This window comes from Stegastes partitus, unplaced genomic scaffold, assembly GCF_000690725.1.
Source record: "Stegastes partitus isolate 25-593 unplaced genomic scaffold, Stegastes_partitus-1.0.2 Scaffold24, whole genome shotgun sequence".
Classification (NCBI taxonomy): Eukaryota; Metazoa; Chordata; class Actinopteri; family Pomacentridae; genus Stegastes; species Stegastes partitus.
Window position 1 is genome coordinate 1,215,757 of NW_007577755.1, and position 24,827 is coordinate 1,240,583.

The window sequence follows — 24,827 nt, forward strand, 5'->3', positions numbered from 1 at the left end:
CCCCACCCTTCAAAAACAATCTGATCCTCAACTACTTTTTCCTGCCAATGCTGTTGTGCACTTCCCTCCGCCGGCCACCGGTGGTGATGTGGGATGGTGTTCATGTCCTCTCCATGGGTGCTTGATTCTTCCTCTCCTCCTGACAGCCAACTACTGAGGTTGAGGTGAAGAAGAAGCTGTCGGGCTCCCTGATGGTGTCTGTGGACCAGCTCAATACCTCCTTTGGGCGGAAAGAGCGGGCCAACAGTGTCATGAGCGTCATTACCAACACACTAGTGGAGGGTACTGCCACTTTACCCAGCTATTTAACCTGCTCTCTCATTATTCTTTAACTAGGGCTGCTCTCATTAGTTGATTAGTTTGACATGAATTTCCTGCTTATCTGCTTTGCATATCCAGCAGTACCAGATACATACAATGCATACAATTTTTTCTTATCATATTTTACCATTGCATGCTGTATGCTCAAGCACGCAGGTATGTTTGGTTTTGATGTGTGATTCGCGCTATGTCTTCAGAGCTGGAGGAGTCTCAGCGCAAGTGTCCGCCATGCTGGTATAAGTTTTCTAACACATTCCTGATCTGGGAGTGCTCCCCCCACTGGATTAAGATCAAGGAGATTATGAACCTGATAGTCATGGATCCCTTTGTGGACTTGGCCATCACCATCTGTATCGTCCTCAACACCCTCTTCATGGCCATGGAGCACTACCCCATGACCCCCGACTTTGAGGATATGCTGTCTGTAGGCAATCTGGTGAGTGGGGACTTTTTTTTTTTTTTTTTGGTTGTTGTTCTGTTAATTTTGTCCGATTCACCCGTAAAGAATTCTCTCTGCTTCTTCTCAGCAGCTCATAGAAAGGTGTTATTTTTGGGACTGTAATTGGCAGTTCTTTCATTGCGTTTTCCAAGCTGAAAGGGGAAAAAAAAACAAAACAAACGAAACCCCTGCTGCTTCCTTCCTTCCTTCGTATCTGTGTATTTCTTCACATACGTGCAGACACGTGTTCCCTGTCTTCTCTTTCTATCTGTGTTTCTCTTTCCCTCCTCTGGTTGAGTGGAGCTGCTGTGTGCTTCAGTGGGACCAGCCTGCCTCTCTGCTGGTTGGCTGACTGGTGGTGGGAGGCCTGCATTAATATTTCATGGCGCCTGATCGATGAGCTGCTCTAAAATGGTGCCTGAATCATGGCTCAGATAACTCAACCTGGCCATTTTCACTATTAACATGTTTTTGTTTTGTTTTTGTAAAGGAAATTGAGTAAATCTGTGCACTGGCACCATGATCATTGTTTTCTTTTTCAGTATCACATTTATTGCTTCAGCAGCCTCCCAAAATGAAATGGCTTACACATGACACAGGCGCAAGTCTTATTATTACACTTGCTCTGTGTGTGTGTGTGTCTGTGTGTGTGTGTAGATGCATGTGCTCAGGTATTAATTTGAAATTGAACCAGTGCTGAAATGTGTTATTTACTGTTTCTGCTACAGAATAATTTACCAGGAAAGGCCAATGGGTGGAACAGGTCGAAATTTTCTAGGTCACCTTGATGCAATATGAGTCATCATCTCGCACACACGCGCAAACTCACACATGCTTACATTATGCATTTATTCATTATGGAGGCTCTATGATTGAGGATAGCCCTGTGTAATTTATTATGGCTGTTAGGAGACCACAGAAGTGTCATTTCATCCTCGCAGACTACAGAGCAGCTGGCCCACACACAAACTAACAATAACTCAATGTGCTGTCTCTTTAAATAATTGGGTTGATCCTACTGGTAAAATACATTAACATGAAGTTACTATAGCTGCCAATTATAACACGATGGATTTTCTTTAACATCCATAATCTGCAACTCAGATAATGGAGGAGAGCAAGTATAATAAAAGTCATCTTTCACTTCCCATCATGCTTCACATTCTCACTAATCATGTGAAACCTGTTGCTGAGCCAAATCCATTTGTTCAAATCTGTTCTCCTTCCTACCTGCCAGGTGTTCACAGGGATCTTTGCAGGAGAGATGCTGTTCAAGCTTGTGGCCATGGATCCGTACTACTACTTCCAGGAGGCCTGGAACTGTTTTGATGGATTCATTGTGACGCTGAGTTTAGTGGAGCTGGCTCTGGCTGACGTCGAAGGCCTGTCTGTGCTGCGTTCATTCCGATTGGTAAACACTCATTTTAGCTGCTTCTACGGCAAAAACAAGCATCGGTAACACACGCAGTTAGCATCTTGTTACAGGAAATGTGCAACATCTTTGCCTTACAGTCGTAATACAAAGTATTTACTGTATGCTTATAATATTTATTATAATATATTATATTATAATAGTAATATTTCTTCACTCAAGTGTAAGATATTATGACTAAATCACATCCCTCCTCCTCTTTCCACCCACCCCCACTTCAGCTGAGGGTGTTCAAGCTCGCCAAGTCATGGCCGACCCTCAACATGCTGATCAAGATCATTGGTAACTCAGTGGGAGCCTTGGGAAACTTGACTCTGGTTTTGGCCATCATCGTCTTCATCTTTGCCGTGGTGGGCATGCAGCTGTTTGGAAAGAGCTACAAGGACTGTGTTTGTAAGATCGCCGCCGACTGCGAGTTGCCCCGCTGGCACATGAACGACTTCTTCCACTCCTTCCTCATCGTCTTCCGGGTGCTGTGCGGCGAGTGGATCGAGACCATGTGGGACTGCATGGAGGTGGCAGGCCAAGCCATGTGCCTCATCGTCTTCATGATGGTCATGGTCATCGGTAACCTGGTGGTGAGTGTCCAAGCTAGAAGGGTTTTCAGATTAACAATACACTGTTCTTTAAGGTAGTATAATGTGTTTGGAGATTGAAAAAAATAGCACTCAACATGCAGGTAATTGTTTCTTATTCTGCCTTCAAAGGTGTTGAACTTGTTCCTTGCCTTGCTGCTGAGCTCATTCAGCGCTGACAACTTGGCTGCGACGGACGACGATGGTGAGCCCAACAACCTACAGATTTCCGTCATGCGCATCAAGAAAGGCATCGCGTGGATAAAGGCGAAGATGCGGGTGCTGATGGCCAGTCTGCTGAAGAAACCGCCGATGGAGGACGAGCAGAAGCCTTTGGACGACATGTACGACAAGAAGCTGAACTGCATCGCTAATCACACCGGGGTGGACATCAACCGTGACCTGGACTACGCCAAGAATGGGAACGGCACCACCAGCGGTATTGGCAGCAGCGTTGGAAAGTATATGATTGATGAGGACCACATGTCGTTCATCCACAATCCGAACCTGACTGTCTGCGTGCCGATCGCTGTGGGCGAGTCCGACTTTGAGAACCTCAACACGGAAGACTTCAGCAGCGAGTCGGACAATGAGAACAGCAAAGAGGTCAGTCAGAGGAAACTGCATATACAGTATATCATCCACTTGTAATAATAAATCACTATATTCAGGCAGGGAAATTGCTTAAAAGAGACGAGAAACTACAGCAAGGATGTGTACATGTTATATAAGTATCAACATATAAATAATGATGCTCCTCGTGTTGCTTTTGTTGTTCATAATCCTCAGCTACTCTACACCGTCTCTCTCAGGAGGTTCATGGGTGTGGCTGGATACCCTGCACCGCTCAGCCTCTAATATAACTCCATTACTCAATAGAGCCATCTAGAGTGGCTCGAGCAGGCAGGCGATGTGGATGAATGGATGTCTGCTGACGTATTTCTGTTGATGAAATGCATTTAGTAGACTTTCAGAGCAGATGATCTGCCATCTGATATTCCATTTCAGAATTCATGTGGCTGATATGTGATGTTCAGTACTGTTATGATGTCCACTTCAATATGGGAAAAAAATCTCTGAGAGTTTCTTTTCCCATTAAAGATTGAGCCAATGCAATTTGGAAATAACATGAAATGTTTCCTGTCAGGCCCCAGAAGGCATCATTAGCTTCGTTTTTATCTTAGAAATTCGTGCTGGAAACTGTGTCTGAATCACTGAAACTTTGTGTCTCCCTTTATATGCATTTTGTTTCTGTTTGTTTGCGTGTCTCATACATCTGCTTCCCCGCAGCTGGACGACACCAGCTCTTCAGAAGGCAGCACCATCGACATCAAGCCAGACGTGGAGGAGGTGGTGGTGGTGGAGCCTGTGGAGGAATACATGGAACCAGAGCCATGTTGGACAGATGGTGAGACCACTGCTTTCACTGCACCCATTACCTCCACTCCACAACACCGAGACTCCCCCCGGGCTCAGTGGATATTATAGGGCGGCAGGGTGAAGGACAGTTTCATTACAAAGGATCACTCAGCCGTGGAGACAATTTATCAGGCTGGCTGTTTCTCTGATGCTCAGACAAAGACACTGATTTAAAACGTTTACAGATAACTGATTTGAATGTTGTGATATTAGGTAACAACAGAAATCACTGTAATAAAGTAAAATATTGTTAATTTTCTACTTAAGTCAGATAAAATTATGTAAGCATGTGGGCAGTGTGACTGGCCTGAATAAGTTCAGGTCCAGGTTTTTCGTGGGATCTACTCGCAGCCTGAAAAGTGTGGAAACTTCTTCGAAGCTCCATAAACATTGGTCATGAAAAAAATAGGGCTAACAATGCAAAAATATTCAAGCCTCAGCATTGGAGAAACTGCTGGTTCTTCATATTGAGATGTTTTTACTTGATCCCAGAAACACAGATCCCATTCTGGATACGCTCATATTTGCTATTATTTATTCTATATTCAAAACAACAGTCAAATTTCAAACTTCCTACCGGGGTAAATAAAGGTATCCCCTTTGGGAAAACCCGATTTTGCCGTTATTATCTCATGTCATCTGGTCTTGTCTTGTATATCAAATGTTGTCTGGTCTCCTGTTTGCCCTCAGCTTGTGTGGCCAAGTATAAGTGCTGTGACGTTGACATCACGATGGGCTGGGGAAAGAGCTGGTGGTTCCTGAGAAAAACCTGCTACTTGATTGTGGAGCACAACTGGTTTGAGACCCTCATCATCTTCATGATTCTCCTCAGTAGTGGTGCCCTGGTAAGGATGTGTGCATTTGCAGACACAGAAACAGACTGTACAGCATGAAAAATGAAAAATAGTTTTAAATTCTCACTGCCACAAATGATAGAATTCTCCAACGGAGACACACAAAAAAAACAAACATCCAAGTCAGATAAATAAAGTTAAGTCATTAACCCTCTGAGCCCAAGCAGTCGTGTTTTTTGCTCTTGTTGCATTTTTTACTCACTGTGGGCTCATTTTGTGTTACAAAATAAAGTCCTGTCTTTGAATATGTATTTTACAAACACTAAAACAATCTCAACATACACGACATTTGCTACCAACACTGGAAACAAATGTTACTCTTTGTACTGTACATGAGATAAGATGAGATATGATATGCCTTTATTTATCTCACAGTGGAGACATTCAGTGTTGTCAGCAGCAGTGCACACAGAGATACACACATACCAGAAAGAAAAAAAAATTAGAACTAGTGCATACATAGGTATAAAAATACACATAAAAAGAATAGTGCACATAGTGTGAATACTACTACTACTACTACTGCTACTACTACGAATAATAATAATATAGATATTTTACTCCTTACATTTTCAATTTGTTTCCATGCTTGTCTCCCATCTGCTCTGTGTAAACACTGCCTGCAGTTCAGCCCAAAAATACCCTGAGGTTTTTTCATGTGATTATTGGTCGCATCTGAATCACTAATGGCTTCAAGGTTGAGCTGAGGAGCTCAGAATTTTAATTTTTTTCTCTAGAAGGTGGCTAGCAGAAATGGTTAATATTTGATTAATTTGTAAACAAGACGTCAAATAAAGTGATTTTGATGAAATATCAGGATTTTAAGCCTAACTTTGGGTAATTTTTCAGATAGAATTGCATGTCACAGATGAGTAACTCAAGAACTGTGAAAAAGTTGAAAACCAGATGATTCATTCCAGTTTAACAGCATCTGGTTTTGATAAATAGTGGAATTTTAGCAACGTATTGTAGATAACATTCCTTTCAATCCTGCTGCTGGGGTTTGAGGTTCACAGGGTGAAGAATGAAGGTACTTCACAGGCTCCAGTGCATCTGTGGCAGTGAGGAAGTAAAACAAGTCAAGCAGGGGTGCAGTCACTTAGGTTGAGAGAAGGGCCAGGGGCGCTAGTGATTAATGGATTGCACCATTTATCAAACAAGGGCTCTATTTCTAGGAGTGGAGGGGGCCTTGTTCCCAAGCATGTTAAACGCTACCAAACAGACTGTTGCAAATCTATATTACTTGTGGAGTTAGTTGAATATTTCATGCAGAACAGATTTTCTTTTTCATCCTATAAATAACCGTTAGTAAGCAGCTGTCTACAGCGCTGTAGTGCTGTACAGAATTTCATTAGCGGAATCATAAATCAGGATGTGTAATATTTCTGTCGCTGTCTGTTGCTGTAACTGATGTATGTTTGTCCGCAGGCCTTTGAGGACGTTTACATCGAGCAGAGGAAGACCGTCCGCATCATTTTGGAGTACGCTGACAGGGTTTTCACCTACATCTTTATCCTGGAGATGTTGCTGAAGTGGGTCGCCTATGGTTTTGTCAAGTATTTCACCAACGCCTGGTGTTGGCTGGACTTCTTCATTGTGGATGTAAGTCTGGCTCTTGTTTCCTCCATCGTATGCAGCAAACTAGTTACTCAACCACACCCAGCAACACACTGCCACAAAGATTCATAAACAGCACAGCTAAGGATAATTTCTGTTAACAGTTCAGTAAGACGTTGTCTTTTGTTTTCTTACATTGTTATAACCACATTATATCCATTACATATACCATGAAGATATCGCTTATGATGCTTTCGTTATTGCGTTCCCATGTTGCCCCGATGGTTGTCTGTCGGGTGTGGTTAGGTTTGAAAGGTCAGGTTATTAATTGAATATCTGCTTCATGGCGTGCATCAGGTGACAGGGAATGTTATTTACAACAGAAAAGCTTCTTTATTCACTTGTGCAGTGAGGACAGTGTTTTACATGGCTACGCTGCAGTCTGTCCACACATGCCCTCGTCACCTTTTACAACTCCATCAAGCAGCAATCTGTAGAAATAACTTGGTTGATCACTCTGAGATGCTTGAATATGTACAATAAATACACACATGAATAAAAACAAATAATATTTTTGATGCACTACAAGCAAGAAACAGTTTGTCTGTTTTTCTGCCAAGTTTAATGTTTTAAGACGAAATTTGAACACGCAGCTGTATAGGCTTGACAATCAATAATCTAACTTATTGATTAACCAACCATGTTCAAGTCACGCTCAGAGGAACAGGACGTGTCAAAGATGTGTTTCTGTAAAGCTGTCTCTGCCTGTGTTTCTGACCTGTAAGATGTTTGATATGTGCCTTTGTCCTTTCTCTCTGTGTACTGCTCTGCTCCTTGTGTCAGTCAAGACTGAAAGTCCAGAACAGGGATTCTTTACTCTATTCTCTGACGGCTACACACAATTTAATTCCATATTGTTCATTTTTTTTGCCTGCTATAACTTTTAAGACAACGATTTTGATCAGATTCTAGTGTGGGGACAAAATCATTTGGAATGCAAGTTACCTTAAGCTTTGGAATTTTGTTTACGTGCTACATCTGGGTTTAATCAGCACGCAAGTGTCAGAAATGGATAGAATAAGTAATTTCCCTGACTTCTGACTTTCTGCTTGAACTAACCACCTCTCCGCAGTGTCCACTACCTCAGCCAATACCTGTGAATGGACTCCTATCAATGGCCAGAGGTTGCCATGTTGATTCATGATAAGCTCCTGTTATACAGACCCCCTGCTGCAAACACACACATACTACATGCTATAAATAATGTACACTTAATTTTAACAACTCTGCATTCTACATTCATTCATTTATACACTTTATACATCTTAACCACTGAACCCCAAGTCGTTTCTGAGCATTTTTTTTCTCCTGAAAGACGAAGTCCTGCACCTCTTTGGTAATAGAATGGCTAGAAGTAGAGGGAACACAAAAAAGTATTTTGTGCAGTATGACACAGTTACAATGCCATAAATAGAAAAAAAGGAGGAAAAAAAAAAAGAAAGTTGTATTTATTTGATTATTTATTATATTAAAAAAAACCTGGAATCAGCATTAATGTTTTTCCAAATGCCCACCATACCAATACTGGGGGGGGGGGGTGGTTTTACATACTATAGAGGTTTTACTGCTTACATTTTTAAATTCTTTCAATACTTGTCTGCTCCCTGCTCTGTGTAAACACAGCCTGCAGTTAAGCCAAAAATGCCCTGGTTTTTTGTCACATGACTGTTATTAGCATATGAGTCACCAAAGGCTTCACTGTTGCACCGAAAAGCACATCATTGTTTGGTTTTCTACAAAATTTGGTGCAAGCAGTGTATTTTTTGCACATTTTTAAATAAGACATTAGAAATCTGTGATTTATAAATACATATCACAATTCTAAGCTCCGATTTACTTGATTTTTGCTATAGAACTGCACGAGTAGTTCAAGAACTGTCGGAAAGTTGACAATTTTTTCAGTTTTTACAGTTTCTGGCTCTAAGAAATAACGCAATTTTGGCCATTCTTTTTAAAGATAACATGCCTTTCACACCCATTGGTTTAATTTTGAGGTTCAGAGGGTTGAAATGACACTGAAGTACATGACAACTTGCTAAAGGAATAGCACGTTTTTTTACTGCACTCTTTCAAGGTTGACAAATGCAGCTCACATAGAACTTGTAGTGATTATAACCATACCACACTTTACTGATTCTGGTTGCTGCCCCTGTAGACTCCCTCCTCCCCTCCCCTCCCCTCGTCTGTAGGTGTGTTGTCTACAAACACTCGGGGGAGTTGTGAACATGGTACAGAGAGTGACGTCCCTCCTCCCTTCTTTCCCCGTCCTCCTTTCCTTTCCTCTTGGAAGTGTAACCTCAGGAATGTGGTGATATTGTGCTGAGATGTAATGATGGTGGGTGACAGGCAGTCGGCGGTAAGTTTTGGTCTTCACTAGCGCTCCCCCTCAAAAAAAAAAAAACGAAAAAAAAACCAACTTGTGCTTGATGAGTCTGGGCTGTGTTGTGGCCTGACTGTGCCTCTGCTGTCCTGTGTTGTTGGGTGAAACCTCTGCCATGGACTCAGAAAGGGGGGGCACCATCATTAGACCGGCCTGTAGTTTTCTCTGGGTGTGGATGTGCCTGACTCTTTGAGTGTGTTCCTCCTCATTTCCCTGTTGTTGTATCTTTCTGTTTTGTTTTTTTTTTCATTTGATTTGTGTCTTCCTGGTTTTCATTCTAAAATGTTTTTTTTGTATTTTATTACATGTTTTGTTATGTCAGAGACAAGAAATACAATGTTAGAGAGTTACATATGAGAGGCAACATCACCATCACTGGATAACTCAACTGGATATTTGCAAAGTAAAGAAGTATATTTTCAGTATTTTGCTTGCACTGAAGGAATAAGATTCCTTACGAATCTAAAATGATCGAAATAATTTATTGCAGGTTAGTTAGGACAGGTAGTTTGTGACTGATAGTGATACTGAGGTGTGTGAGCGTGAGGCTGATAGGTGTCATACTCCATTCATCTTTCTTTTTCACTCAGGTTATTATCATTGTTTTGTTGTGTTTTTCCCTTTGTTTTTTAGTTTGTTTTATTTCTGTTTGGTTTGTGCTGTCGTCATCATGGGATCACAGCCCCAGATGTCATTGGCCTTGCCTTGCAGAGCTCTGTGAGAAGGACGTTGAGAAACTGAGGCCGCTACCGCACAGCTGGCCCAGCGGGGGCCAGAGGCCAGGCACCCCAAATGGGGGCCCTCCAAGGGGTCAGGCTGAAGGTGACAATTACCCCAAACACTGTAGTGTAGATGAAGGCAAAATCTTTATTTTACTGTCTCCCCATCAGAGTAGCTGCTACCTTACTCAAGAGGCTCATTAAAAAAGGTTTGTGCCAAAGAGTAAGTACGTGATCGGAATGAAGGCCCCATCCAGGACATCCTAGATTTGATGTTTAAACAGAACGTGTACAGTAAGGAATCTATGCGTTTCTGCTGTTCTAGTCTTGTTTTAAATGATTTAGCTTCTTTAATCTGTGCTGATAACGGCATCAGTCAAAATGAAGATTTTGCCTGTTACAAACCTCCCTCCGTGATTTTGGTAAGCTTTGGATGTTGTGTACTTCTTGCGGTGAGTTTGACCGGTTGGTGTCGGTGGCTGGTTGGAGGTGCTTTCACATGTGTTTACTGTTGATATTATTCCTTATTTGTAAGGAACTGGCACTCCCCCTGTTTCAGTCCTTCCAGCATCCAAACCAAGAACCTTGCAGTTAGGAAAATAAAAGCCTTTGTGAGCATACATCCCAACAAACAGATATATCTCTATTTGACAGCATGTCAAGAATGTGAGCCTAATTCTAATACAGCTGCCTACATCTGCATTTTGCTTCTTAAATAATCTGCATTCAGCCAAAGAAACCTTCTCCCCAGTGCTGCACACAGCCTCTAATGGCTGTTTAGGACACGAGGTGACTTCATCAATGCCTAGTCAATCCTGCACTTCTTACAACTCCTCAAAGAACATTAGTGCAGCATATTGACCACACTTGCCATTGTCTATTTCCTCTCTGGTAAATGATGCAACTGTATATGTGTTCAGCTATAGGGCCCACAGCTATAGGGGATTCACAGTTAACCACACTGTACCTCAAGCCACTTTGCCTAAGTTTCATATCGATTTATCACAACAATAACCATTCTGTACAGTTATTAAGTTAAAGTGAAGGGTTGTGTATGCACTGCTGGGAAATAATGAGTTCATCTGAGCATTTAGTGACCGTTTTATCAAACGACAACACACTACGAAGTGCTCTTTGGCTGCAGAAATCCCTTGGTGACTGCTGGCGGACGCGAGGAGGGGCTGCGCCGGTTCCTTTGAGGTTGTGTGCTGTTATTGTTAACCGTTGTTAACTGTGTGTAACTCGACTGTACTCAGTGTATTTTTTGTCCTTTCAGTGCCATCCAGTGCTAATAACTATATCCGATGTGCCCTTAACCTCCATCCCTGTTTCTTGTGTGTGGTTCATGTGACTGTGGCTCTCCTATTTTGACTCTAAATGCTGTGTGACGAATTGATTTGATGTCTGACAAAGAAAATGGCAAAATGACACACTTGTACATGTTTACTTGTATTCTTTCTCTTAGGTTCCATTAGTTTGTCTGTCTTAAATTATATGGGATTTTATGCCTCAGCCCAAGAGCGACATGGAGAGACAATGTTAGAGGGGCAAGGGTAAGGCTCTCAAGTCTGTTGGGTTTTTATCAGCTTCTACAGGGTAACCTCTCTCCTTCCCTCCCTCCCCAAATCCTCTTCCTCTGTCCTTCCAGTCCCTTCGCCTGTATCTTTACTAAATCATGTAGCACTCTTTTCTGCCTAATTTACCCTCTATTTGAGTCTTATGTCTCTATCTCTTCTCTCTCTTTCTCTCTCTCTCTCTTTTTCTCTCTCTGTCTCTCTCTCTCTCTCTCTCTCTCTCAACCACAAATTTCTTTGCAGGTACAAAGGACTTTTCACATCTCGTCAACTGCCCCAAAATAACAGACAAACAACCCCTATGGCCTACTGCTACTAAAAATACTACGCACATAAAACCTATACTAAACATTGACCTTCTCTCTCAGTGTATATACATGTATAAATGCAATATTATACATGCATATACATGCATAGATTTATGTGTGTATGTCAAGCAACTCTCCGCCTATACCAGGCCCGTCTCTCTTCCTTAGTGAATATTCTCACTTCTAACAGTTTGGAACCTCTTTTGCTTCTCTGTTTTTGTGTAGGTGTCTATAGTCAGCCTTGTAGCTAATGCGCTGGGCTACTCCGATCTAGGGCCCATTAAATCACTCAGGACACTAAGGGCCTTGAGACCCCTCAGAGCCTTGTCACGTTTTGAAGGGATGAGGGTAAGATCCAAAGCTAAGCAGCTGATCCTTCCGCATGCCCATTCAACAGTTTAAAGCATGCTAGAACTGATCTAAAAACAAACTAAGAGGACAAAAAAAACTCCAAAATATTGGGGGATTGTTTTTTGTTTTTTAAAACCAGGAAATGAAAGCCAAAAAAAAAAGTCACCTTTCCATGCGCAATCCTGTACCATGCCTTTGTTAGAGTGAAAGAATAAGTCATGATGCAGCTGGGAGACTGAGTAAAGTAACAGTAAAGTTGTATTGCCGGCAGAATAACCTACATTTCAATTGAATTTCTTAAAGAAACAAACAAAAAAATTTACATGCAAATTGGCTTGATTGATAGTTTAAAAAATAACCCAAAGACCAACAGAAATGTTTTTTTCACAAAGCTGCCTCATCACATAAGTGACAAAGTACAAGTTCTGATGACTTCATTTTACTTTGTTTCTTCCTGATTGGCCAAAGTGAATGCGAAATTGATCAAAGCTAACCAAACTTACATGCCATCTCATAGAGCATTCAAATCAACAATTAGCTGTTCATTTGGCCTGATTCTCAACCACTGCTTTCAATTGAGAACCCCCCCTCCCCTCCCCCTTCCCCTTCCACATGCCCCCCTCCCCCTCCTGCTCCCATAAACCTTCCCTCCCCTCCCTCCCTCCCCAGCTCACACCATCCCTCAATGCATTTGGCATCGAGAACAACCAGCAGGAACCAGGGAGCTGCAGGACACCAAAAAACAAACAAAAGAAAAACACCTCTGCCTAACCAGTCACACCAAAAGTCAGCATGCAGGGCGGCTGCCAAGCAACCGCTCAGAGGACTCTGTCCTATTTGTAAGAGAAAACTGAGCAGAAATGACTCGCTGCGACAGTAACCTCTGTTTGCTTCAGCTGTCTCCTCCTAAAGTAACCCGATTGGTCGTGTCTGTGACTGGCGGTAGCGATAGGTTGCACCTGGTTGTTGTCACCTGTAGTCCCTTCTGTCTCTTTCTCTGTCTGACTCTCCTGATCTCATGCTCCTTTACCTTTTACTATACTTGGACTGGTTGCCTTGTCTTCTAGTTCCTCACCTCAGACTCTCCCCACCTCCTCCTCTTCCTCTTCCTCTTCCTCTTCCTCTTCCTCAGCCCCACATGTGCAGCACTGTGCAGCACCCACCCTTCCTTCCTTTCATCCTTCCTTCCTCCCTGTCCTTTTTCCCCTCCGCACTCCTCCCCCCGTTTTGTCCCTCCACTATTCACTCCACCTCGTACCGGTTCGGCTGGGCCGGACCGCTGGAGGGTCACCACACTCTCTCCTGCTTGTCCAGGATCTTTCTGCATCAGGGACTGAGACAGAAACCACACACTCACAGTGTTGTGGCTTTGGGAGGAAAGTATTTGTTAAACTTCTGCCAGTGTCATCACGTTTGGGTTGTAGCATCTGACTAGCTGATCTGCTAACAGTCCATTCTGGAGGCAGGTTAATTAATACAAATTTTTTTCCAAACATATTAAACGCAGTGTAATCGGTCTTAATGCCTTCCTTTGGGAATGCAGGCAGAAGCTTAGCAAATATGCTAGGCTGCCATTTCACACAAGGCATTACTGCTGTCATGTCATGGCACCACATATTGTAGCAGCATACAGCAGGCCCCGGCTTCCTGTTGCCTTCCACTCCCACAGGACGTGAAACTGGGAGGCAACAATGGGCCCAGTTAAACTCTGACTTTGAGTTCTGGGTGGGTGGTGCCCCATAGGTTGACTAGCACTACAGCGTTCGGACAACACTCTCAACCCTAGACAGACAATGTGTCGCCCCTCTTTTAGTACGTCCCAAAAATGACAGACCCGCAGGAGACGAAGGCCTGTGTAATCATTAAGAGGATGGATTAATTGTGAATTAAGTCGTCAAATTTGACTCACAGTGAAGTCTCATTCATACTAGATATCCAGCGACTAAAATGTGATGCCGTTGCACGTGAGCAGACATCAGTGCTTTTAGGCCCTGGATAGGCTTTATGGATGCTCTCATGAATGTTTTGCTGAAATTTCTTTTTAATTTGGGGCTAGACCTGTCAATAAAATGTTGTCATTTTTGGGGTTGGAAATCATGGCACATTTGCTCTAATAAAGTGTACTAATGCCAATACCAGTGCCCCTATGAATGAACTCATTCACTGGGTGTATGTGGTAAGAGAGGCGAGGGTGGCCCAGTAATGCAAAGGGAAACAAACTGAGGAATTTGATCCTGCTGTATCAATTTCTGACTATAATGTCTATGTTCATCAATTGAGTTACCATTTTGTTTGAACTGGAAATGGAAAAATTTGAGGTCAAAGCAATAAATAAATGAATAGGGAAGTACCTGAATGGAGAGATGACACCGTATGAAAGAGATTCTGGAGAGTTAGAATGATGAGAACTTTTTTTTGCATCCTGGCTGGTTGAGTCTTACAGCACGACACACTGCAAAGTCCCAGCACAACTCAACAGCGCCGAGCGAGCAGTGCAGCTTTTGATTGGTACACATTGCACTGCTTAACATGCAATGATTATAGGCTGTTCTGACTTTATACTTTGCTCTCTCTTTCTCTTAATGCTGCTTTGTAACCTCAGTCCTAGTTTTTTTGACCAATGCATTGTACAGGAATGGCACCATCTCGAGCCAGTAAATCCCCTTATTCCTGACGAACCTGCTGAAGTTAAAGTTGCACCAAAAGAATTTGAAATTATACCAATCTGGCAGTTTTACCTTTAATAGCTATTGAAAGCTTTGATCATAATGGGGGCTTTGGATGTAACCTCTGAACCCCAGTTGCTTTAATCGACTTAACACATTAAAAACCACTCTTACAAGTGTTGGTGTCTCACTTCAGTCACATTGTGCTGTAGATGTTTATCAGACACCCATACAGACCATGTAAATATCAGAATGGCTCGTCAGACGCATAAGCAAGCAAAGCTTCAGCCATGATCTCTTTAGCCGCTATCTCTCTATCCACACATTTCTCTATTTATTTATGTATTGATTTGAGCGGTTCTTGAGATTGCACAATGCCATGTAACACGCATGTATTTATAACTGCCGATGCACATTATGCATTTGAAAGCCATTTTCCCTCTTTCTGAGAATGCTTTCCACACAGCATGGCCTAATTCTTTTTTTTTCTTTCTTTTTAAAAAAAAAAAAAAAAAATCACTGAATTTTTGAAAGCGGTTAAATTGTATCTCAGATCAAGCAAAGAGTCATTCTCTCAGCAAGTACACTGGCACCACTGTGGGAGACTTCAAACTGTGATTTTTAGTTAATTGTATTCAAAATGTCACCTAAAGCAAGTTTCACATTCGACACGATGCTTCACCAGTGTGTCCTTTGCACCCGACACGTGAAATTTATGATTCCACGTTCAACGCGAGTCAGCCTGTGAAGGTCGTGTACACGCTGAGAGAATCCTGCTCTAGAGCTCCTCCCTGTCTGTTTGTAATGAGGAGGGAATATGGCTCCACAAAACGAGTCTGCCAAAGACATGCATGCTCAGCTGTCTGCCTGAGAGCTGCTGGTCGGCCTGCCTAACACTGGTAGTGAGCGGTTCACTATGTGCTGAGCTTAATACTGGCAACAATAAACATATGGGAAATCAGATTTGGATTGCTTGCTAGACAGGCCTAGGTTTTGGGGTGGTGGTGGGAATTTTTCTTTGTTTTCTTTTCTTTTTTAGCTGCTATAATGTTATATTGTTTGACTTGGGCTAGTTATGGAAACAAGTCAGCTATATTAAAAATATTGACTGTCTAAGGTTGGGGTGGTAACAGCAGACACTTCATAGTGGTATGGCTAACACTTGTTATTCATTTTTACTGATATCATAAAATCTTTAAAGGAATCATGTAGAAATATTTTGTTGAGCTTGTAAACCCCAGTATTATATCCAATATTTCTCACAAATCTGCTCCTATCATTAGTTATTGTTCATAGGATTTTTTTAAATTTCTATATATATATAGATATTACCCAAAATATATGCACATTTGAATGACATTTGAGGGATATCTAGCAATTTTGCGATTCTTTAAAGAGACGACTCATTCGGAAACAACCTGTGTGTGTGCATGTGTGTGTCTAAAACATTCTAAAATAAATAGTTGGATAACATTTTTTGTTACATGTACAATCAATCTGCTACAATAACTACATAAAGGTTTATTGTTAAATGATTTATTACAAATATTGCCCACTCTCTGTGAATTTAGTCGTGTGAAATAAGAAGTAGCAGCCTAAAAGTGGTTGTAAAAACGATCATGCTTTTATCCAAAACCATTAATTGTACATTTTATATCATAAACATGTGATTCCTATAGATTTAAACTAGGTGTTTGCCTTGGAGCACGTGTTTGTGTGTGCGTGTATGTGTGCGCGAGTGTCCCTTAAGCAGTTCTAGCTTCATGCCTCGACAGATCAAAGAACATCTCAGAGTCACATCAGTGCTGCTCTAATTAGACTGGGACTGATACAGCTCTCCTTCCCATTAAGTGCCCACACTTCAGCATGCACATCACAGTGGTGTACAGCGCTTATTTTCAGCTACATGACGCCATAGTAGGATTAAACTGCTGCTCTCAACACTCCCTGTAACAAAGGGGTTGAACAGCATTTTTTAAGTGTAACGCCATAACAGTATGTAGTGTCCTGTCGGAGGGCTTTAATGAGCTGCGTCCGCTTCGTGGTTCTCACACTGTCATATCCTGTCTTCCCTGGTCTGGTCTAGGTCGTAGTCAACGCCTTGGTGGGTGCCATCCCTTCCATTATGAATGTGTTGCTGGTTTGCCTCATCTTTTGGCTGATTTTCAGTATCATGGGGGTCAACCTGTTTGCGGGCAAGTACTACTACTGTTTCAATGAGACGTCAGAGGAATACTTTCCTGTCGACGAGGTCAACAACAAGACTCAGTGTGAGGCACTCATGAAGCTAAACTTCACCGAGGTCAGGTGGAAGAATGTCAAGATCAACTTTGACAATGTGGGCGCCGGCTACCTCGCCTTGCTGCAAGTGGTGAGAGCGTCGCTCCTGATCTCCCGTCTTCTGACTCCATTTCTTGTTTCACGCTAACTTGGTTTCCTTTCTCATTTTCCTATGCACTTTTCTTTTGTTTTGTGTATTTTTGCTTTTTCTTTCTGTGCTTCACCTGAAGGTCTGTTGCGGCTTCAAATTCCATTTGCTTTTTGCGTTCACAGTGCTGTGATGATGCCTATTGTTCATATTCATTGTGGATATTAGTATGTTTCTCCATGCACCTTTCTTCACCCGCTTGTTTCTTTCCATGCACAAGCTGTACCACAGGACATGCATCAGTTTCGGTTTGAGTTTGACTTTTTGAAGCTTGCCATAATTTCAATTTAGAATTTTCTTTGTATTTTTTTTCATTATTATTTATGAGTTTAGACAAACATATCTAATCACGTCTCTCTGTTGAAAGGCCACATTCAAAGGCTGGATGGACATTATGTATGCGGCTGTGGATTCCAGAGAGGTAAATTCATTGCTTCATTAGAAAATAATGCAATGCTGATGAACAGTCTCTCACTGTATGTACTCATCTTAAAGGAATAGCTTTAGCAAATAGGCTTATTAAAAGAGTTGGACAAGCATGTTAAACACTGAGATGATTTTTATTTGTGTAAATACTGGACTATTTCAAGGCAAGATCCAGTTACCACGGAACAAGGGGAGACACTAGTCCTGGCCAAGAAATATTCTGGCACAGAACTCCTTTTAAATCTTACTTTTTATGCTTTGGTTTTGTATAGAATAAACAAATGAATGTTAATTAGTAAACTTAAAAATTGCTGGCAGGCAGATTTTGTTTCCTTTGGACAGAGCCAGGCTAGCTGTTTCCCACTGTTTCTTGTCTTTATGCTAAGCTAAGTTAGCCAAGTGCAGGCGGTGGCTTCATATTTACAACATACATATAAGAGCAGTGTTGCATCTTTCATCTCATTCTTGGCAAGACAGTAAAAAAGCATATGTCCCAAAATGATGAACTGTTCTTTTAGATTACGTTTGAACACCACCTTCAAATGAGAATTGCCCTATTTATTCTGTTTTGATTGCACTCCAGTAATTCCTATAAGGTTGAATGAATGGAAAACTTTGTTCTTCCCTCCAAGGTGGAAGACCAGCCCGACTATGAAGTCAACATCTACATGTACATCTACTTTGTCGTCTTCATCATATTTGGCTCCTTCTTCACCCTCAACCTCTTCATTGGTGTGATCATTGACAACTTCAACCAGCAGAAGAAAAAGATAAGAGCTGTTCCACCTCCTAATTTACTATTTTGCTCAAAGAGTTTTGAAGATGATTTTAAAGTGTTTGAATATGATTATAACCAAATCTTTGTTTATCCCTTTACTTTGGAGGTCAGGATATCTTCATGACAGAGGAACAGAAGAAATACTACAATGCCATGAAAAAACTGGGGTCCAAAAAGCCACAAAAGCCTATTCCTCGACCACAGGTATGGTTTCTCTTGTGGTTACTAGTATTTAGATGCTTACACATGTGATGCTGTTTTGATGAAACGTCAGTAAAGCTCGACTTCGTCACTCTGTGTGTTCTCTCACCACGTAGAACAAGATCCAGGGAATGGTGTTTGACTTTGTTACGCAGCAGGTCTTTGACATCTCCATCATGATACTAATCTGCCTCAACATGGTAACCATGATGGTGGAAACAGACGACCAGTCAAATGAAACGGAGGTTGTCCTCTACTGGGTCAACTTTATCTTTATTGTAGTCTTCACCACGGAGTTCTTGCTGAAGCTCTTTGCTCTCCGCCACTATTACTTCACCAACGGCTGGAATATCTTTGACGTGGTGGTGGTTATCCTGTCTATCGTTGGTGAGTGAGTGGGGCAAGTGGAAGATGTGGAGCAGTGAGCGAGTGGCTTGAAAATCTTTTTTATTCTAATTATTTTCTCCTCCTTTCTGTTTCCCTTTTCCTTTTCTCCCAGGTATGTTCCTGGCTGACCTCATTGAGAAGTACTTCGTGTCCCCAACCTTGTTCAGGGTGATCAGATTGGCTCGTATTGGCCGCATCCTTCGTCTGATCAAAGGAGCTAAAGGCATCCGGACTCTGCTCTTTGCTCTGATGATGTCACTGCCAGCCCTGTTCAATATCGGCCTCCTGCTCTTCCTGGTCATGTTCATCTTCTCCATTTTTGGCATGTCTAACTTTGGCTACGTTAAACATGGAGCAGGTATTGATGACCTGTACAACTTTGAAACCTTTGGCAACAGCATGATCATCCTCTTCATGATCACCACGTCGGCTGGCTGGGACGGCTTGCTGCTGCCGATCCTCAACTACCCACCAGACTGCGATCCCAACCTAGAGAACCCTGGTACTTCGGTGAAAGGCGACTGCGGTAACCCCTCAGTGGGAATCTTCTTTTTTGTCATGTACATCATCATTTCTTTCCTAATTGTGGTTAACATGTACATTGCCATCATCCTGGAGAACTTCAGCGTGGCCACAGAGGAAAGCGCAGATCCGCTCAGCGAGGATGACTTTGAGACTTTCTACGAGATCTGGGAGAAGTTTGATCCCACTGCCTCTCAGTTCATTACTTTTGCCAAGCTGTCTGACTTTGCTGATGCATTGGAGCACCCACTTCGTGTGCCAAAGCCCAACACTATAGAACTAATTGCCATGGACATGCCCATGGTGAGTGGCGATCGCATTCACTGCCTGGACATCCTGTTTGCCTTCACAAAGCGTGTGCTGGGTGACAGTGGTGAGTTGGACATGCTGAGGCAGCAGATGGAGGAGCGTTTTGTCGCAGCCAACCCCTCCAAGGTGTCGTATGAACCCATCACCACCACCCTCCGCCGCAAACAGGAGGATGTCTCTGCCAGAATTATCCAGAACGCCTACCGCGCTCACCTCATCAGGCGTGGCATCATCTTCAAACGTCACACTTTTACTAACAATAAGCTAGAAAACGGCGGGACCAACCAAGAGAAGAAGGAGAGCACACCATCCACTGCCTCGCTCCCATCTTACGACAGCGTGACCAAACCCGACAAGGAGAAGCAGGACGAAAACAAGGAGGAGTGGGCCAGGAAAGAGAAGGACAAAAACCAAAAAGATGAGTGGGAATCCAAGTGTTAGGACTCGAGTAACTCTCAAATTCCAATAAAACACAGCGAGATGAGACTCTAAGCCCAAACCCAACAAAAGTAGAAAAAGATCATTTGCAAGTAAGGAAAAAAAAAAAAAAAACTAACAAAAACATACAAAAAAATGTTTACATACTCAAATACTACTGAGGCAATGTGGTTTCCTATGTCGTCAAAGACAGCTGAACCAAACACAATCAGTTTACCGTGGAACTTTTGCTGCATAGAGACCAAGCTCATAGAAACGAGGAATAAATACAAAATGAAAAACAGTGACTCACAGTGTGCTGGCCAACGGCACACACTTCTTTGGGGACCAACTGCCAAGGCACAGAAATCTCTGCTAGATGATTGGAGAATTGCGAAATCCCTGCCACCACCAAGTGTGGAACCCCCGCAGCAAAGCGCCACTGCTGCGGGACTGGATCATACAGATCCCAATAGAACTGTGTTATCAGTCTAAAGTGGGGTCTGTACCACTGAGTTTACCATCTTTATCAAGAAGAAAAACAATAATCAACCAAGCAAGTTTAGCGATGAAGGAAACACTGGCGAGGGAGGGGGAAACCCAGAAGCGTAGACAAAGATTTTTATTTGTTTGTTTGTGCTGAGTATACTTGCATCTTTACATTATTTGAGCAGCAAAAAAAAAAGATAACATTTAGCCCATGTCACTGGTCTTTTCATCTCCTCTTTGTTATACTGACATTTGAAAAAGACATTTTCTACATGGGCTTTCACACTGACCGGGTAGGGGTCATTTAGTCATTGTTTTGACTTGGGCTGAAGGAGACTTGCTCAGACCGAGTTCCAGATAAATAATAATTATTGTGCTCGTTCAATGCATAGAAATGACTTGCATGAAGGCATGTTTTGATCAGGAATCATGCATGAGTAATCATAGTCCACAAGACACTAATTCTCAGACCACTGCAGTGGCTGGACTATAAGTTCGAGGCTGTCCACTGGGGAAATTACAAGAGCTACACATGGATATATAGAATATTGGGGGAATGATATTCGTATGATCCTGCCCTTCACTAGTTTTGCTTTTCAACCGACAGATCTTTTAATTCAGCCCCTAATTGAAATTTCAGGTGAATGGAAGATGTAAGCACTCAGAGGCAACGTCTCAGTCGGATCAGCCAACAACACAAAACAGAAAAGGGTTTTTTTTGCTGCTCTGAATGTTAATAGCATAGAAAGAGTGTGGAGTGTATGAGTGTTAGGAAGCAGAATATCCTCCTGCTGAGGATGCACAGATTTGGAGGACCATGCCAGTAGTCCTGAACCAAATCTGGGGCTTACATCTCTTTGTTTACTTACATCCATCCTACAGTCACTTTTCTTACCTACCTGTGGTCCCTGTTATGGTAATGGAGCAGGTGATGTTTCATGCCAAGGAATCCATATCTGGCACCAGGAAGGGTCCGTTGTTTCATTAGGTATCCCCTCTGTTGCTGTAGTTCCTGCAGAGGGGGCGGAAATACGGACTTAATTTTAGTTTCCTTTGGGTGTTTTGTTTTGGGCTAGTGGAAGAACTGAAAACTGTGTTTAGGTGAATACATTCAGCAGTACTTTCACTGATTCGTTTCACTGAAGTTCCTCTTTTGTACTCAGACAGGTCCACATCAGAAGTTCCCAGTGAGAGATGTCTTGGACAGTGCTTTTCAGACAATTTTGAGTTGCCAGCTTTAGGAAAAAGCCTTGAAGTCCTTCTCTGATGTCCTTGTGATGCAATCATTCTCAGAAAAGGCTTTTATCAGTGAGAGTGACACTGACCATTTAACACAGCAGAGTTAGCAGAGGATTATCACAAGGACATGCCTTGTCGTGCCTAGCATGTATGGAAGGTGGATGGCCATGAAGAGCTTGGTGCTTGGACTGTAGAATCAAATGGTTTTTGTCTGGTATTTCAGGGAGGCGGATGGGTGATGAATTACACAGTGTAAATGTGGACCAATAAAATAGGTAGAGAGCCTCCCTTCAGAGTTTTCGACTGACTGCCATGAGAACAAGAGAGAAAGAGCAAGAGCCGAAGAAGAAGAGAATAGTGCTTTGGTCTGAGTCAGAGTGCTGAAAGTCCCATGTTTGTCAGTGTATCATTGTGCTTTTGTGGGACCTCTTAAAACACTGTGTGGTGTTGGACCCAGGCTCGCACCATCTTTTCACATACCTGCAGGCTTTCAAATGCTATCACCTGCTTCAAAAATAAATTAGCCAGAGAAAGAGAGAGAGAAACGCTAACACTTGCGGTGAAAAATAAACATCAGCAGGCCTCACATCGACGCAGCTATGTTGTATAATAAGCTTTGTGGGTGTTTTTCATATAAAAAAAAAAAAAAACTGAGGCTTTGTCAAGTGGTAGACAAGACACAACTGCCTCCATGGGTGTCCTGCCATTTTTTTTCTACACAGGAGTGATGGTCCTATTTATAAGTGGATGCCTGGGTATAAATCCAGCATCCATCGTCACACCACTATTGCCATTTGGTGTGCTTAACACTGCCTGTACCAGAATTCCCTGTACAACAATAACTGAGGTCTGTTTACAATATGAGGTCTCTGAATCAGTTTGGCTGCTGCACACTGAAACCAAATACATTCCCAATGAGAACCACAGGAGGAGCGAGTAACGTCATCCAATATACCCATGTTCATCTTGGATGTAATGTTTTAGAATGATACATTCACACTTGAAAAGTAAAAAACTGAAAAAACAAAAAACAAAACAAAAGGAAAAAAAAAAAAAACGAGCAAAAAAAAGACAAAAAAGAAAACACAAAAACAGATATATGTACAGTGCAGGCTATGATGTAAATGGCACAATCGCTGAAAAAGAACGAACTTTTTGAGAGAAACTATAAATATTGTATTATATTCTTTTATTTTATCGGCATGCTTTGTTGTGTTTTTTGTAAATACGGAATTTTAAAAATGTTACTACTAATAATCAAAAAATGAATAATAACAATAATATAGAATGGCTTCCAGCTATGCCCTTTGTCACATTTGTTACCTTTTGGATTTTTTGAGACACTTTTCACTTTGTTGATGGAAATTGAATGAAATATAGATATTATATAATACAAAAGAATATATACATGTATACATATATGTCTATATGTATATACGTAAAACAGAAGAACACTGTTTGTCACATTTGATTTATGTGCAACACGTTCAGTGGATGTCTAAAACTGGTTGTTTCCAGCACCCTTCTATGTTGGGGAATAGCTCATGTGCGATGTTACTGGATGTAGCCTGATCATGATGAAAGGATGTTACCAGCACATTTCTCACTTAACTGTCACATCTGTCACCTTCAGCGTATACAGGACACACCCACAGTCACAAAACACAAAAGGTGACTCTCCTCACTGCCCACCAACTTTACCGGTGATCTCTTCCTGAAGGACGTCAGCTGGTGTGACTGACTGCCTCATGTACCCCGAAATGGACTTTTTATTTATTTATTTATTTTTTCCCTCCCCCCCCTCATGCCCACACATCAGTGCCATTACAGCTCAACACACACAGAGTCATGTACTTGCTTCTCATCCTCACGTTTCTTTTGTTGAACGGTTTGTTTCTCGTGTTCCACTCAATGGCATGTGCCTTTTTTCTGCTTTTTCTGCGAATTTGGATGTCAATGCCACACTGTAAAAATTTAAAAAAACTAATAAAAAAAAAGAAACAAACAAAAAAGGAACCAAAAAAAAAAAAAACATGTTTCCAAACTGTGGATGGTGGGGTTGGGGGAGGATTTAGGGAGGGTGAGCACAACATTAATCAGGGATGTCGAGTCAGAAATACTGCCGGAAGATCATCCAGACACCCCACTTCATTTTAATATTCAACAGTGTGTGATGTTAACAGAAAAACAGCTAACTCAAAAATGTCCTGTTCTTAGTGCTATGTGTGTCACCCACTTGGCTTGTGAAAAAGCAGCTTGCCTTCTATATTTTGGTTTTATTTCTTCTATATTTCTGTTTCCATCTGAAATTTATTTTTGTATCAATATTTGATTATAGGACTCATTCTTTTTTTTTTTCTTTTTTTTTTAAAGCATGGTTTATTATGGGCGTTTTTTCTTTTTCGCTGAAAAATTAAAAAGTGCTTTTCAAACTGTTGTTATCATTTGACACCGTGATAAAAGAGGATATACAGTACAATATGATGGTGTGTTGCACAACCACTTGGACTCTTGGTAAGAATATATGAAAGATTGTCTTCATTTGAGCACGAACCTTTTTATTACCAATAAAGCAGCCTTCCAGTTACGACTCGTGTGTTGTTTTCTTTGCTTTTGAATGTTCCGTTTAGTGCTTTTTGAATGAGACTGAAAGAGATTTAAGCTTCGCCTGACGCGACTCCAGATTTCTTTCTTCCTCATTGTGTCCACTTTAAGTAGTGGTCACCATTTTGTGTGCATGAGTTTACTTTTGTGGTGCTGTGTATGGATGCCGGAGGATTACAAAACATCCTGTGAAATGGAGCGGAGTGGTAACGGGGTCGTGAAAGGCAGCCTTTCAAATGTAATGGACTTATTGAATTTGTTAAGAGCCTTGTGTCAAGGCTTAACATCCTCCTCGCAGGCAGGAGATGGACTGTAGCCCCATTATTATGTAGTCCATCTGCGCTGTGATGCTCCTGTTTGTGGTCCACCATA

The 24,827-nt window shown here is 41.9% G+C and overlaps 1 protein-coding gene across 1 annotated transcript in view; it reads left to right on the top strand.

Annotated features, from left to right (window-relative positions):
• scn8aa (sodium channel, voltage gated, type VIII, alpha subunit a) overlaps nt 1-20,178 on the top strand; it is a 43,664-nt gene extending 23,486 nt beyond the window's left edge. The window contains exons 13-27 of the mRNA XM_008296620.1: nt 147-282; nt 519-757; nt 1,998-2,171; nt 2,414-2,770; nt 2,900-3,373; nt 4,058-4,175; nt 4,877-5,031; nt 6,469-6,642; nt 11,864-11,986; nt 16,742-17,026; nt 17,451-17,504; nt 18,142-18,279; nt 18,387-18,491; nt 18,605-18,875; nt 18,988-20,178. Of these exons, the coding sequence (XP_008294842.1) occupies nt 147-282; nt 519-757; nt 1,998-2,171; nt 2,414-2,770; nt 2,900-3,373; nt 4,058-4,175; nt 4,877-5,031; nt 6,469-6,642; nt 11,864-11,986; nt 16,742-17,026; nt 17,451-17,504; nt 18,142-18,279; nt 18,387-18,491; nt 18,605-18,875; nt 18,988-20,147 (3,963 nt within the window). The 3' untranslated portion in view covers nt 20,148-20,178. The remainder of the gene's footprint in view (nt 1-146; nt 283-518; nt 758-1,997; nt 2,172-2,413; nt 2,771-2,899; nt 3,374-4,057; nt 4,176-4,876; nt 5,032-6,468; nt 6,643-11,863; nt 11,987-16,741; nt 17,027-17,450; nt 17,505-18,141; nt 18,280-18,386; nt 18,492-18,604; nt 18,876-18,987) is intronic.
• Nucleotides 20,179-24,827: the final 4,649 nt, after the last annotated feature.